At 47.7% G+C, this 14,631-nt stretch overlaps 1 protein-coding gene across 2 annotated transcripts in view; it reads right to left on the bottom strand.

Annotated features, from left to right (window-relative positions):
- The window catches only part of SLC6A4 (solute carrier family 6 member 4), a 39,788-nt gene that overhangs the window by 13,762 nt on the left and 11,395 nt on the right, over nucleotides 1-14,631 (bottom strand). For both annotated transcript variants that reach the window (XM_058560173.1, XM_058560174.1), the window contains exons 2-8: nucleotides 7,230-7,684; nucleotides 4,863-4,997; nucleotides 4,186-4,405; nucleotides 3,137-3,275; nucleotides 2,446-2,580; nucleotides 1,985-2,088; nucleotides 741-868 (exon numbers count right to left, since the gene is read on the bottom strand). In XM_058560173.1, the coding sequence (XP_058416156.1) occupies nucleotides 741-868; nucleotides 1,985-2,088; nucleotides 2,446-2,580; nucleotides 3,137-3,275; nucleotides 4,186-4,405; nucleotides 4,863-4,997; nucleotides 7,230-7,572 (1,204 nt within the window). In that variant the 5' untranslated portion in view covers nucleotides 7,573-7,684. The remainder of the gene's footprint in view (nucleotides 1-740; nucleotides 869-1,984; nucleotides 2,089-2,445; nucleotides 2,581-3,136; nucleotides 3,276-4,185; nucleotides 4,406-4,862; nucleotides 4,998-7,229; nucleotides 7,685-14,631) is intronic.

The raw sequence follows: 14,631 nt of genomic DNA, 5'->3' as shown, positions 1-14,631 counted from the left end.
CAGTGCTTTTTTTCAAGGCCAGGATTGCTATCTCTCCAGTCCCATAGCACTTAGCTCTCCCTGATGTCTTTAGCTCCAGAACAGTAGGAAATGTTAAACTGATTTCAGAAGAGTCATATAGGCCTCAGAATAAAGACCTCCCGCTATTTTAAAGTCCCTTTTGATAGTGTGATAGTGTGAGTGTCCTCAACCTCTCATGGGTTAGATAGGGCTGCCTTAGTTTGAGGTATGATGGTGATCAGAGCACTGCATCAGGCCAAAGTCAGGAGTATGTTCACACAAAGCCCTGGGACTCCATCCACAAGATCCCAGCACCTCTTTTGCAACATCTGTCACTCTTTTTCCATTAAACCTCACAGTACAGTAGAGTGACTATGTCATCTACATTTTATTTTTCTGCAAGGGGAAATTCTAAGGATTAGTAATCATTTGCTTACTAGACTTGGACCCATCACAGGACCCAAACCCACTTGTTTTAAAAGCCATCATCCAGGTCATATTTTCAAGCCCATAGTGTATTCAAGGGCCTAGTACTGGGTGCCAAGGGAGCTGCCATCCCCACCATGGCCTGAACACATGGAAAGGTTGAGATCTCCAAGGCAGTAAGTATCTCTAAAATCTTTGAAAATTTTAAAAGGAACATTTAGAAATAATTCAAAAGTTAGATATTTGTAAAGATCCAAAGAGCAGCAAAGCAATTCAGTGGGAGCAAAGGACCTAAACAGAACCCAAGGACCTACCCGCATCTTTGGCCACCTCAGACACATCTTCGTTCCTCATCTCAGCCATATACCCCAGCACTGTGAAGATGACAAATCCTGAAACGAAGCTCGTCATGCAGTTCACCACACTGGTCACCAGGGCATCTCTGGAGCAGAAAACCCAAGGGGGCTGAGATATTTCCAAGTTGAGAGTCTAAGGAGCATCTGTCTCCAGCCGTGGCAAGGGTGAGCAGGCTGAGCTCACAGGGATTTCAAGCCTGTCCTGGAGTCCCCTCCCCTCCTCCCAGTGCCCAGCCTCTCAGACTGGCTGGATCAGCCTTGAAGCACAAGCTGCCATTATCACCACGCATGGCAGGGGGAAAACAGCAGGTCAGGAATGGTTTTAAGAGATGGTCTTGTTGTGAACCAGCAAAGCACAGACCTCTCAATTTCAAACAAGGCTTGCTCTGAAGCAGGGCCTGGGCTGGAGTCGGGGCCAGGAGGGGGCCTTGGCCTCACATTTGTGAAGTCCTCAGATTTAGACTCTTGACATTATGTGCAAATGAGGTCACAAAACTGCCATGGAGATATCCTGACACTTTTAAAGGAAGACCTCATCATATAACTTCAGGCTGGTGTCCCAGTGCAAGGCCACATTGCTTAGGGTGTATGTGAATTCCTTTTTTAAAAAAAAATAAATTCTATAATTATCTTATGAATAGCACAAATTGCTTGACATTGCCATCTGTGATAGAATATTAAAAACAAAGTTAACTCTAAAGATGACGAGTGATATTTAAATCACAATTAGTGCAACACTCCCTGTTTCATCAAAATTTCTGAAATGAGATTTTGCCACAAAAACTATGGCATTTTGTCTTGGTCAAAAGAGTTCAATCATTATACTTTTTGTGTATATATACATAAACAAATTATCACATTACAATTTTTGTTGTTAAACACATTAACAAGTCAAATCCACACATTTAACATATGTTGCAATTTTTGTAAACCTGCTTTGGAATTTCTTAATTTTTTTTGATATACAGAGACTCTCACAAAACGGAAGTGGCCTGGGGCCCCTCTCAACCCCTGAGTGGCCCAGGTGAGGCTATGGTCTGTGTGGGTGCTCTGGCCATGAGTGAATTGGTCAGGGACCTGTGGCACCCCTGAGGGTCAGAGTGTCAACACAGCCTGAGCCCAGCCAGGTTTGAGGCCATCAGTTCAATGGCCGACGTTCACCCCACTTTCAAGCTTTGCTTGGGGGAGCCCCAGATACTCACTGGTAACAGTTGTTGTTGAATTTGTTGTAGCTAGCAAAAGCCAGTAGGACCCCAAAGCCAGGACCGAGAGAGAAGAAGATCTGAGCAGCAGCATCCACCCACACCTGGAACATAGCAGAGGTCAGGGTGAGGGCTGAGACCCAGGCCGCCGCTGGGCAGCAGCAGGGTCAGCACCCTTGTGCCTCCACATGGCTACATGCAGAGGCGAAAAATGAGCTCTCAAGGCTCACTCCAGGGCTGGCCACAAGTGCAAACAGACGTGATTTCTCTTCCTATCATTTAGGCATAAACCAATCCAGTGGCCTCAACTGTACTCTTCATGCTTGTATTTCTGGTTTACAGCATCACTGCAGACTTGCCATTGAACCCCAATTTCAATTGTTCCTACTGTCCTATTCAGAGGACTAGCTTCAGTTAGTGAAATGACAGACAGGTGCACACCATTTATCTCATTATCTTACCCCTGTCTCCAGGAGTTTCTGCCAGTTGGGTTTCAAATAGAAGAGAACGCCCCTCCAGGCTCCAGGGAGGGTGGCCCCCCTCACCAGCAGGATGGAAAGGATGATGTAAGGGAAGGTGGCTGTCACCCATACCACCTGTAAGGAAGGAAACACAGGATATCACTGCATGGATGCTGCTGCCTTTTATTCTTGAAAACTTCCAAGAAAGGAGATCTACCTCTTTTTTTTCTGTAATTTCAGGAGGCAGCATGATGTGGCAGAAAGATCATGGCCTTTAGAATCACACAGGATCTGAGTCACTGCTTGCTGGTACTAACTAACTACCTTTAAACCCACCCCTAAGTGTAAAATGGGGAAGTCTCCAGCGGGAGACAATAAAGTAGCCAGTGTACACAAAGCACTGAACATGGTCCATGATAGGTTTTCAATAAATTATTGCCCCTATTATTAATTGTGACACTACCAGTGGGTTAAAGGAATTTTAAAAAATCATATAATAGTTCTTGGGATTGGCCTATTTCTAGAATTTTCTAACAGATTTGATGAAGAGAGACTAAGCACCATGGAATGTGGTTAGTGTTGAAGGAAACAATGCCCCCCTGTCTGTGGCTGTCCAGGCTTCTGAGTTCTGAGTTTGAGATCCTCTGGAGCTTCTTGGCAGGCCTGGATCAGCTGCCAGAGTCCTCCTCACCTTGCCAGATGTCTTGACACCTTTCCAGATGCTAAAGTAGATAACAGTGAAGATCAGCATGATGCAGAGAGCAAGCTGCCAGCTGATGCCCCCCAGGTCCTGGAGCCCCTTAGATCGATGGATCTGCAGGACATGGCGCCTGGAGTGAAAGAGAAAGAAAGGCCCATGAGATGGTCTGAACAGTGATCTGAGCATCCTATCTGTGACACCTCTAGGAGGGTGCCAAGAGGAAAAACGGACATTGTGCTGCACGGACCAAGTGGTCACTAAGCCTCAGGAAGAGCTGGGACCGGCTCTGCCTATCCTGAAGAAGAGAGCAGCACATTCAGCCGGCTGACCCTGGGAAGAGTGCTCAACCCAAAGGCAGGCTTCCAGGCCTCTCCTTTCCTGGCTAGGAACTGACCAACCTGGAAGCATGACCAACACGACTGGCTTCTGGGTCCATGAGGATTTGTATGTGTGGGTAGTGGGCCCATTCCACACCCCAAAACAGCTCTCTCTTGGCGCTGCCATTGCCTGAAATTCCACCATTAAAGAATAGTACCTACTCCAGGCATCTTCTTCCAAAGGGTAGATCCCACATACGAAGGGAACTGAGACTAGAAGCTATTTAAACAGTTTCAAACTACTGAAGTAGTAGGAGGCTTTGCTTCTGTGACAACTGGCTGAGAGGAGAGCCCAGGAAGAAGGGCAGTTTTGATGCAGGGGAGTAATTTTGGAATGTGAAGGTAGGGGTCAGCCTGGGCACGTTGGGGCAGCCTGGAATGGCATATCAGAAAGGAGGGGGATGGCACAGAGGGCCAGATTATGGAGCACTCAAGGAAGAGTCTCCCAACTTCAAATCTGGCCTGGGGCTGGCCTTGCCACTCCCTCACTCACATTCACTGTACCCCCTACACACCTCCCCCCCGGCCCGTATAGTGTCATCTCCCAGAAATCCACCAGGAAAGAGGTGAATAGCCCCTGGCCCCCACCCCCCTCCTAAGAAGCCAAGCCCCAGGGGTGTGGCCTGCCCCTAACAGACCACCCCCTCACTTACATGTACTTACGTGTAAAATTCTTCTGCAGGGGACTTTGAGTGGAGTGTCCAGGTGATGTTGTCCTCGGAGAAGTAGTTGGTGCAGTTGCCAGTGTTCCAGGAGTTCTTGCAGCTGGTCCAGGGCAGCTGGTCCGTGAAGGAGGAGATGAGGTAGTAGAGCGCCCAGGCCATGATGGTGTTGTAGTAGGAGGCGATGTAAAAGGCAATGACACAGATGGCGTAACCAATCCCTGGGGGAGAGAGGGTGAGAGAGGCCAAGCGGAAAGGGCAGCCCAACAGTGAGAGAGTGAAACAGGACACTGGAGGGCACTGTGGCCAGGGTGAGGGGTAAAGGTGGGTGCTGCCGTTCATTTCAGTCCCTGAAGACTCCAGGAGATGGTGGAAAAGTGGCCATGTGGTAGATTCCTTATATGTATTTGCAAGGTTATGTGTTTTAGAAAACGTGTGTGTGTACTGTTAATGCTTTAAAATTTTTCTATTTAGTTTACTTTTAATTGCCATTTGTTCTGTTTCCCTGTAACAATCTCATACCACTTGAGCAGTCAAAAACCTAATTACTCAAGTTAGCTCCCAGGGATCCCTAAGGCCTAACTGATTCCAGAAGAAGGTCCCCAGCTCCCACCAGTGATGGAAATCACCACTTCCTCGGAGGACCCACTCACCCACCCACCCAAGCCTTTCAGTTACCTTTGAAAATCGGGCAGACTTTCCTCCATATTGAAATGCATCCATTCCGGTGGTACTGGCCCAGTGCGAGCTCCATGTAGAAGAGCGGGATCCCCCCGAAAATGGCCATGATGGTGTAGGGGAGGAGGAACGCCCCTGAGGCAGATGAAAGACAATTTCACTTCCCTCCCACATCTGTCCCAGGACAGCCCAACTGATCTGGACACCAGGGGTCATGCTGAGAATCACAGAGCCATCTGATGCTTGAGCGTCATGAAGCCACCCTATGCCAAGTGACCTCACATTGTGCTCCCTGGTCTTAGTGCTTTGGCAGAAGTAGCAGTAGACAGAGCTCCCCAGTGAAAGAAAGGTTTTGGAGGAGCCAGAGAGTAATGGAAAGAAAGTTGGGTTTGGGAGTCAACAGAAAAAGCAGTGGGACCAGTTCCACTTCCAACTGCCTGGAGGACCCTGGGCCACTTCTCTCTGAGTCTCTCTTTCCTCCCCTATAAAATGACAGGGCTGAGGAGAGCTGAGGTTCCCAAACCCAGCCAGGTATCATAATCACTGGTGAGCTTAAAAACACACACCAGCCCAGACCTCCTGAAGCAGAAGCTCCACGTATGGGTATAACAAATTTTTTAAGCTCCCCAGGTGATTCTGATGCAACCAGTACAGGGACCAGTGTTTGGACCCCTTGGAACAGATCTCCTGTGACAACCTGTACAACAGCTGCAATAATCTACGAGTCACTGAATTAGCATCTTTGTTCATTGTATTATCCCTGGATCCAGACACTTGATTATTGATATTTGGCTGTATTTCCATAATTCCACTGAGCCAGAATGCTCCCAACTGAGCCACCTTTGCAGATGTGGCTGAAAGGGTAGTTTGTCACAGAATAAGAAAGCAAAGAGCTGCTGCATCGCTGGAGATGCTGGTGTCTCCTGGCTCTCGTGGCTGAGGCAGAATTTAGAAATGCCAAGTTGGGGCTTGCTCACCTGCAGCCTGAGTTTTAGCCCAAAGGGTGGGTCACCTGTGATCCTCTTCGATAATTTTCCCTTCCATAAAGTGCTCTGAACCTAGAAACCCGAAGTCAGTGCAACTCAGAAAGACCCCATCTTACAATCACGGTGGGTAAATCTGGCTTGAGAATAAGAACCACGTTGTGTTCCCCTGGTGGCATTTGCCCAAAGGGTTTACTTGACTAGCTTTACGGTAGGGAATGAACGTAGGAGAGCCGTCACTGGTGATGCAGCCCCTTCTATAATGCTCAGGCTAAAGGTGAGTCCTCCCAAGCTGGAGATAAGGTGATTCCAACTTCCGCTCCTCTCAGGCAGGGAGTGCTGGGCTCCCCAGGGCCCCCCTGGAACTGCCTTTGCAGCTGCACAGACCAAAGTCCTTAAAAGATGCAGCAAATCCAGGCAACTCTGTGTCAGGCCATGGAGGAAATGAGAGGGACACAAAGGAATTATCCCCCAAACCTCATTTGAGCTGCCCTCCAACATCTGTTGCCAGAGCGCCTGTCAAAATAAATATTGACCTGTTTAATTCCTATTTCTCATCCTTTTCCTATTCTGATAGCAAGTTCAGTGTCAGCTCAGAGGCCCCAGACCTACTCACTCCACCCCGCTGCTCTACTCTCTGGGGCTCCCATATCCATGCCTATAGTCAGCTACAAAATTTTTGATAATCTACAAGTTAACTGCTCTGGAGGCATTAGGGGTAGAAGGAGGAACAAGAAATAGGCTCTGGCCTCTAAGATCTAACACTCTTGTAGCAGAGATAAGGCATATCCATGTATGGTTTGGGGTTGGCATTAATGTCAGGCTGTGTTCAGCTCTGGATCATGCCCAGATTGTAACTTAAGACTCTGGACCTGAGCTGACGCCTTTCTCTGACCTCACCCAGGTCCAAAGGCCCAAGAGGGTCTGGGACCCTAGAGCCACCTCCCAATTTTTCCTTACACAGGTCTAACCTCTCTGGACTCTTCTGAGAGGAAGCTGCCAGCAGGAGTGAAGAAGCACAGCACAGTGCTGATGGCCATCCCTCTAGTCTCACTTGGTGGAGAGTGGAGCTTGGATAACGCAGGGATGAGAAGGGGGCTCTTCAACAAATGAAGCACTAAAGATGCTGGTAATCTGGGGAGGTCTGGTTTGGGAGAGCTTTCATGAAACTTCATAACCCAGGGAGCCTCAGACACGCTGACTTATAAAGTGTTGGCTTACTGGAGATTCGTCTTTTAGACTAGCTTGAAAGTCTAAGCAATCATGTTTCCAGACTCTTATCAGTTAAACAAGACAGAAAAAACATGATTTATCCTCTGGTCTCCCAAGAAGATCTACAGACCACCCCGGGTCAGAGCCTCTGCTCGTGGCCCACGATACTGACCCCCTCCATTCTGGTAACATATGTAGGGAAAGCGCCAGACGTTGCCCAGGTCCACGGCGTAGCCAATGACCGAGAGGAGGAAATCCATCTTCTTGCCCCAGATCTCCCGTTCCCCTTGATGAACCTCAGCCACTAGGGGAGTGGTGGCAGCCGGGATGGAGTGCTGAGTGTCGTCGCCTGCACTGGGGCTTGGAACCGCTGAGTACCCACTGGAGATCTGGCCGGACTCTGCCTTATCTCCAGGAGCAGGGACCCCTTTCTTTAGAACTCCATTTTCCTGACAGTCTTCTCCATCCTTACATGCTGACGGCTCCTTCTGGGAATTTAAGGGTGTGGTCTCCATCCTGCTGGCTAGTAGATGATCCTAATGCCCATCTGCTGAGGACCTGAACTGAATTCTTGGTGCTCCGATCTGTGAACCTCCTCAGAGCTTTAGGTTACCAGGATTGAGAGCTCTGTAGGAAAGGCACATGAAGAAAGGAGAACAGAATTAGGCATTTTACTTGTCTTTGGTGTTAACTCATCATATATCTTAAACCACATTGTTAATGGGATTACAACTGTTTCTGTTAAAGATGAGACATCCTATTGGCTCCATGAGAGTCAATAAAAGCAACAACATCTTCCAACCTATACAAGGTATCAAATCATAATCAAGTAATTTGAAAAGGACAAAAACAAAACAAAAATAGACAGCAAATCACCAAGGTTTTGCACAGGCTCTATTTAAGAATGAAGTATTGACTTCACTTTGAGGGACTGGAATCCCACCCTGGAGTTTACCAGTAACTCAGAAGAACGTAAGAAGAGGGCTTACTTCAACAAAGCTTCACAGAGCACTTCCCTTGTCCTGGATGCTATGCTGGGAAAAGAATAACAAACAAAGAAACAGTTTCTAGGGGCCGGCCGGGGGTTCGCGGGTTTGGATCCTGGGCTGCAGACATACGACACACCACTTATCAAGCCATGCTGTGGCGGTGTCCCACATAAAGCAGAGGAAGATGGGCACAGATGTTAGCCCAGGGCCAATCTTCCTCAGCAAAAACAGGAGGATTGGCATCGGATGTTAGCTCAGGGCTAATCTTCCTCACGCACACACACACACACACAAAAGAAACAGTTTCTGCCTGGAAATAGATAACGGACAGTCCTCTCTATCATTTAAGATGAACACTCAAAGGATATTTTATACCAACTATAGATACGACTTAAAAAGGAAAAGAGCAAGGGAGAGAAGGGAAAAGGCCAGCCTTTGCAAGGCACCCCTAGCTCCGTAGCTGCAGACTTTTTCACACCTTTCGTAGCCCAGCTCTTAGAAACCTTGGGGCAGATTCTAGCTGCTTCTGGGTGTGTCCATTCCATCTTCGGCTTTCTGCATTCCCATTATGCCTCTGCAAGTCTGACTGGGCCTTAAACAGCACTGCTGCTCACCATTCATTCTTGCCACTCCCCAGCAACTCCTGAGGCTAATCCACTTATTCTGTAACAGCTGGCAGGCAGGGGCACCTCTCATCCATGCCGGAAGAGCGAGGGAGAGAAGCTCGGAGGTTACGGATGCCCGCGTGTCTGGTGACTCTGTCCCCATGCGCCTCAGTGGGGAGGGCTGGGCTGCAGCCGCCACGCCTTCGTATTGCTGCTGAGGGCCAGGGTGCAGGCGAGTCAGCTCAGCTCTCTGGATCGAGGTCTGAGACGTCAAACATGGGGTAGAAACTCGAGCTCTTTTGGACTTTACACCTATGGCCTGTTATAAAGTAGTAAGGAGCCAAGACTTTCCAGCTAATTTCATTTCTTCTGGGCTTGAACTTTTCAAACTCTTGAAACAGTTTGGGAGTTGAAACATGTTTCTGCTTAGCTCAGATCACATTATACCTTTCTGTCCAGGGATGGAAAAGATGTCCAGCCATGACTGCTACCACCATTCAAATATCTGCAAGACCTGACACTAACCCTTCAAATCCAACAATTGGAGGAGGACTAGGAATTGGTAGCTAATAAAAGTGGCAGTATATGTTTCCTACCTATTTGAGGCTTTCAGTGACTATAGCTTAACTATCCACACGTGGAAATGTGAAGACAAAAAGGAAGTGAGTGAAAAATTAGAACACAATGTAGTAGATTCACCCTGATGACTATGTACATAAATACTGGCAAGGATTAGACATGAACACCAGGTCATGCAAGTAATTAGAGTTTTGTGTTTGTTGGGTTCTTTTTTTCTGTAAAGTAGAAAATGAAAATTTAAAAGGGATTGATTGTTGCCAAAAATATCTACAGCAACAAGAGAGAAGCCAGCTCTATGGAGCTGGGGGGTGTGTGTGTGTGTGTAAGGGGCTGGGGTAGTGTCCTGAGTTCTACCCTATCTAGCTGTTTGGTGTCCATCCGCAACCCTACCTCAGGCTCAAGAATGCAAGCACAACTCATAGAAGAATACGAATTTCTGACAGAGTGATCTGGATAAAATCCCATTCTGCTCCTCTTTAGGCTGCTGTCCAGCCTCTCCCTGCACCCCCTTTCTCTGGGACCTCAACTAGATTTGATGGATTTTTATTTTTTTATTATTTTTTTTGTGAGGAAGACTGGCCCCGAGCTAACATGCATGCCAATATTCCTCTTTTTTGCTGAGGAAGACTGGCCCTGGGCTAACATCCGTGCCCATCTTCCTCTACTTTATATGGGACACCGCCACAGCATGGCTGACAAGCGGTGCGTCAGTGCGCACCGGGGATCTGAACCGGCGAACCCCGGGCCACCGCAGCGCACGCACTTAACTGCTTGTGCCACCGGGCCGGCCCTTGATGGATTTTTAAATAACCACACATCTTCTCCTCCACCATAAGTAACCATTTACCAGGCCAAGGGATTTTTTTTAAGTTTATTTTTTTTTTGAGAGAGAGATGATGAACTGTCAATATATTTAAATACACAGCTAAATTAAACCTGAACTTGGCGGTCTCTGGTTGTATTGTTTGAAGAAAGCCTGTGCACTTCCTCCGGCCTATATCAACGACATGATTTCCACATGAAACACTGAAGAACTTGAAGACCAGATGGCAGAGATAAAGAGCTTTACAATGTGTGGCCAGATGGCACTCAACTGACAGAGCCTGCCTGTGACCTAGGCCCCCTTCCTTTCATCTTTTTTCTCCACCTTCAAAATTTTACCCCAAATTTTCTGTGGGAACTTCTTCCTATCTTTAATACTGCAACTTTCCTCCCGTTTAAATTGAAACTCAAAGAACAACTGCATCCCCCTCTCTGGAAGGGGAACATTGGCCATCTCCGGAGCAATGCACTGGGTCCGGAGGGGGGATCAACAGTTAGCCATCACCTTCCTGCTGCAGGAGTCAAGTGATTTGTTCTAGATTTCATTTACTTTCTCCCTTGGGGCATTCTGCAGGGAAACTGGAAAACGTGTGTGGGTTGGTGAATTTTTGGGGGTAATGTGTGTTCTTCAGGGTCCTCAGGGGTTCAGCCCCCAAGGCATCTGATCTTGATTTCTTGGCAACTGTCATGAGCAGCTCCTAGAAGAATAATACATTATTCTCTATTTTTGTTCTAAGCATTACAAAGGTCTTGTGTCCTGAAATATCCCCCAGCACTCTTGTTTCTTTTTTAATTTTATCAACAGGTTGAAATGGCCCAAGTCATAAGAAAACCTGTTGAGAGCATCTCTCAGCCGACTCATGACTTCAGGCTGCCTCTCCCCAGAGGCTGTTCTCTCTCCACCAAGCTCTGCTTTCTGGGGTTCTCCTATTGTGCTCCCACCCCTGATCATAGAACCTGGGGGGCAAACAGGTAAGTTACAGCCACTCGAAGCCACCAAACAGGAGACATTTCCTTTTCTTCAATTCACTCCTCTACCTTTCCCCATTAGAAGAAAACTCCTCCCAGTTACTAATCGGATTGGCCAGGAGCAGATGGCCCAGCCTGGGGCCCCTTCCGCCTGCAGAATGCTGCTTGTGGGTCCTGGACTCCTTTCCCCCTTTTCTGATTCTACAGAGCACGGACCAGCTTTTTCTACTGAGCCCAGCAGATAACAGTGGTTGAGAGCTAGCTGGCCCAGGAATATACAAACAAGAGTCGTTAAGAAGGTTGGTTTCTAAGAATGCTCTCTTGAAAGCTTTCTTTTTTAAAAGATATTTTTATCCTGGTGGGTAGAAAGATTGCAAACAAGGTCAATATTAGAGCTGTGATCTCCTTCAGGCAGCCTTTGAGCTTCTCCATGCCCAGAAAAAGCCCCAGAAGCCTTTCTTTGCACCCAAATGTGTGCCGTTGTCCCAGGCTGAGCAGATGACAGGCTGTGGGTGGTGCCACGTAACCCAGCTCCTTGGTGGACGACAACCTGACAGGTAGGAGCCTCGTCCCGCACGTCTCTGCACACGAGGGCCAGCACAGCGGTGCAGTTGATGGGCTGACAGTCGACTTGCTGTTCACACGCCTGCTTCCTCTCAGCCGGGAAGTGGACTCATTCCTTCCACCTCCCCCCTGGTAAAAAGGATTGCTTCTATTTAAACTTCCCCTGATCAGATCTCCACTCCTCTTTCCACAACTCTGTCTCTGTAGTCAGGGGAACCAGTATCTGAACACACAAGTGATTACAGTGATTAGTCGTGACACCACCCAGCCCTTTGCAAACGCCTGGGACCCTATGTGTCTCTTTCATGCCCATCAGCACATATTAAGCAGAAACACTATAGAAATTTTGTACTTTGACTCCACGTGTCGAGATCAAAGTGAGTTCATTTCTCAGGACACTCAATTTTCGTTTTCTTTTTTTTTTTTTTTTCCAATTTTCATTTTCAAGAACAAAATAAAAATCAGCATGAATTATGGGTTTACCACTGAGATAAGATTAATTATAGGTCACAGAGCCAAGTGGCAATTTGCATTCTCTATTCAGAGGGAGTCTAAAGTTCCCAAGACACCTACCGAGGATGATAGGAATTACAGCGCTCTGCTGCCTGCTAACGCTGTCAACACTGAACCCGACCCTCTGCCACGGATCAAAACTAATTCAGCAAAGATATACCGTGTGCCTGCTGTGTGCTGGGCTATTGGAGACAAGACAGACACAATCCTGCCATCACGGAGTTCACAGTACAAGGCCAAAAATCCGACCAGTAGGAAAAACAACAGTATGCTTAAGGAGGGCCAGGCTGGTGCTGCTTCTAAGTGCGGTTGCCCCTCCTGCTGTAAACTGAGATTTCTGCTGACTTGATGCAGCATGCTTAGGTACCTCACATTTCTAGCTCCGAAAGTTGCCCTCAGGTTTTAAAAGTTTTCCTTTGTTGCTATTGCACAACTTCTGTCACAGGATGCTGGATTTTAGTCAGTCTCCACAGTGTAAGGTGGTGGTTCGTATCTACATCTGTTGAAGGGACTGCTGCGTTCCCTGAGGCGTGCAGTGTCGTAGGTTGTAAGCCACAGGGACTCCTGGCTTGCCTTTCACACAAAATAAAGAGACTTCACGCGTGAATGGAGGGAGTAGAGAAAATCTGCTTGTTTTTTGGACATAAGGGGATAGAAATGAACTCCATTATCACAGCCATCTTCTGATTCAAAGAATTTCTTGTATGAGACAGATTTTAATTTTTGGAGAGGAACTAAATAGGCTAAAATCCTCAGGGCTATTTGGGCCAGTTACCATGAGCAAGGAAAAGGCTCTCTGTCCAGAACTTTCCCTGCCTGGGAAAGGATAGCTTCGAGCTTCTCTCCACACAGAGTGTAAAATCTAGAGCATTAGCCATTTGTAGTGGGGTCAAGATCACGCCAGAGGCTGGGCAAAAGTACAATGGATTATTTATTTTGACTTTTATAAAAAGAAATGGATTTGGCATAGATAGGCATGATGCCTAGATATAGTTCACTCCTCTCGTGAACACAAACAGCCAAGCCTGGACTAATAATGACCTTCCAGAGGCATCATTTAATAGTTCCTGCTTGTCCACAACCCACAGCTCTCCTGTCTCACAGATCTCACTGGAATTCCAGATCCACTATTTACTGGCTATATGACTTTAGGCAGGTCGCCTAACCTCTCTGACCTTCCATTTCCTCATGTGTAACAGCAGACCATTAAAATTCCCACTTCCTGGAGCCGGCCCCATGGCATAGTGGTTAAGTTCGGCGTGCTCCGTTGGGGTTCGCAGGTTTGGATCCCAGGCGTGGACCTACACCACTCATCAGCCATGCTGTGGCAGCGTCCCACATACAAAGTAGAGGAAGATAGGCACAGATGTTAGCTCAGGGCTAATCTTCCTCAAGTGAAAAAAGAGGAAGATTGGCAACAGATGTTAGCTCAGGGCAAATCCTCAGCAAAAAAATTCCCACTTCCTAAAGGCTGTTGTGGGAATTAAACAGAAGTCTGACAAATGCTTAACTCAGTGTCTAGCATGTGGAAAGCATTAAGAAATTATAGTGAGTTGATGGCCACTATGCCACCACACATGTGCAACCCATTCTGCTTTTCTACTTCACACCCAGTCAGGGAAACTGAGGCCCACAAGGCTAACTGATTCGTAGCCCACAACACAATAAGTGGGCAGCTTGAGCCCACTTAGGAGGGCCTCCCTCCCCTTCCATGGGCCCTCGCTGGTTCATGCTTGTTCCTCTCAATCTGTGGCTTGGAGTCACTGCGAAACTTGTAAACAGCAGACTCCTGGGCTGTTCTCCCCAAGATTTTAATTCAAGAGATCCATGGGCGTGCTGCATTTTTAAGAAGCACCCCAGGTTACCAGGGGCAGGTGGGCCACCGAGCATGCCCAGTGCATCCCCACCCCTAACATCTGCTCCCTCTAATTATCCTGCATCCTCTGAGGCCTGGCTTAAGTTTCTATCCACCCTCTCCATGAAGCTTCCTCTCAGCACCCCAGCCCAAGATGATCCCTATTCTGTATAATTACTCCTTTGTCATTCATTCACCATTGATTATCATGTATTGTTGGTTATCCTTTTATGTATATTTGCTTTGCATCCCCCTGGAAGCAGGGGCCATGGCTTATACATCTCTGTGCTCAAATACTTGCTGACCAGCGTGTGCACTGCGCAGCTCCCAGCACGGAGGGTCTGCTTCGGGTTTCCTGGGCGCAGGTCCCAGGGAACCACGGCTGCGGTGCTGGCTGATTTGGGCCTCAGGTGAGGCTCTCCTCTTTCTTCCCTGGGTCCCATTCTCAGGGGCCCTGCCCCTCTTCACTCCTCATCCATCAGGAAGATCTGCTGGGCATCTTGAGGGTGGAGGGAGGACTGTCACAACAATAATTTTAACGGACTATGGACAGGAAAAGACTGACATGTCTAGGATTAAAGAAGAGTCCGGGTTGTGCTTTTAGACCTTGAAACAAGTCCCGGCAGGCACACCCATCCACAGTCTGTGTTCCAAACTTCATTTGTGAGTTGCTTGCTT

Source organism: Diceros bicornis, chromosome 18 (genome assembly GCF_020826845.1).
Source record: "Diceros bicornis minor isolate mBicDic1 chromosome 18, mDicBic1.mat.cur, whole genome shotgun sequence".
Taxonomy (NCBI): domain Eukaryota; kingdom Metazoa; phylum Chordata; class Mammalia; order Perissodactyla; family Rhinocerotidae; genus Diceros; species Diceros bicornis.
The sequence above is the reverse complement of the archived record's forward strand: the minus strand, read 5'-3'. Positions and strand labels throughout refer to the sequence as shown.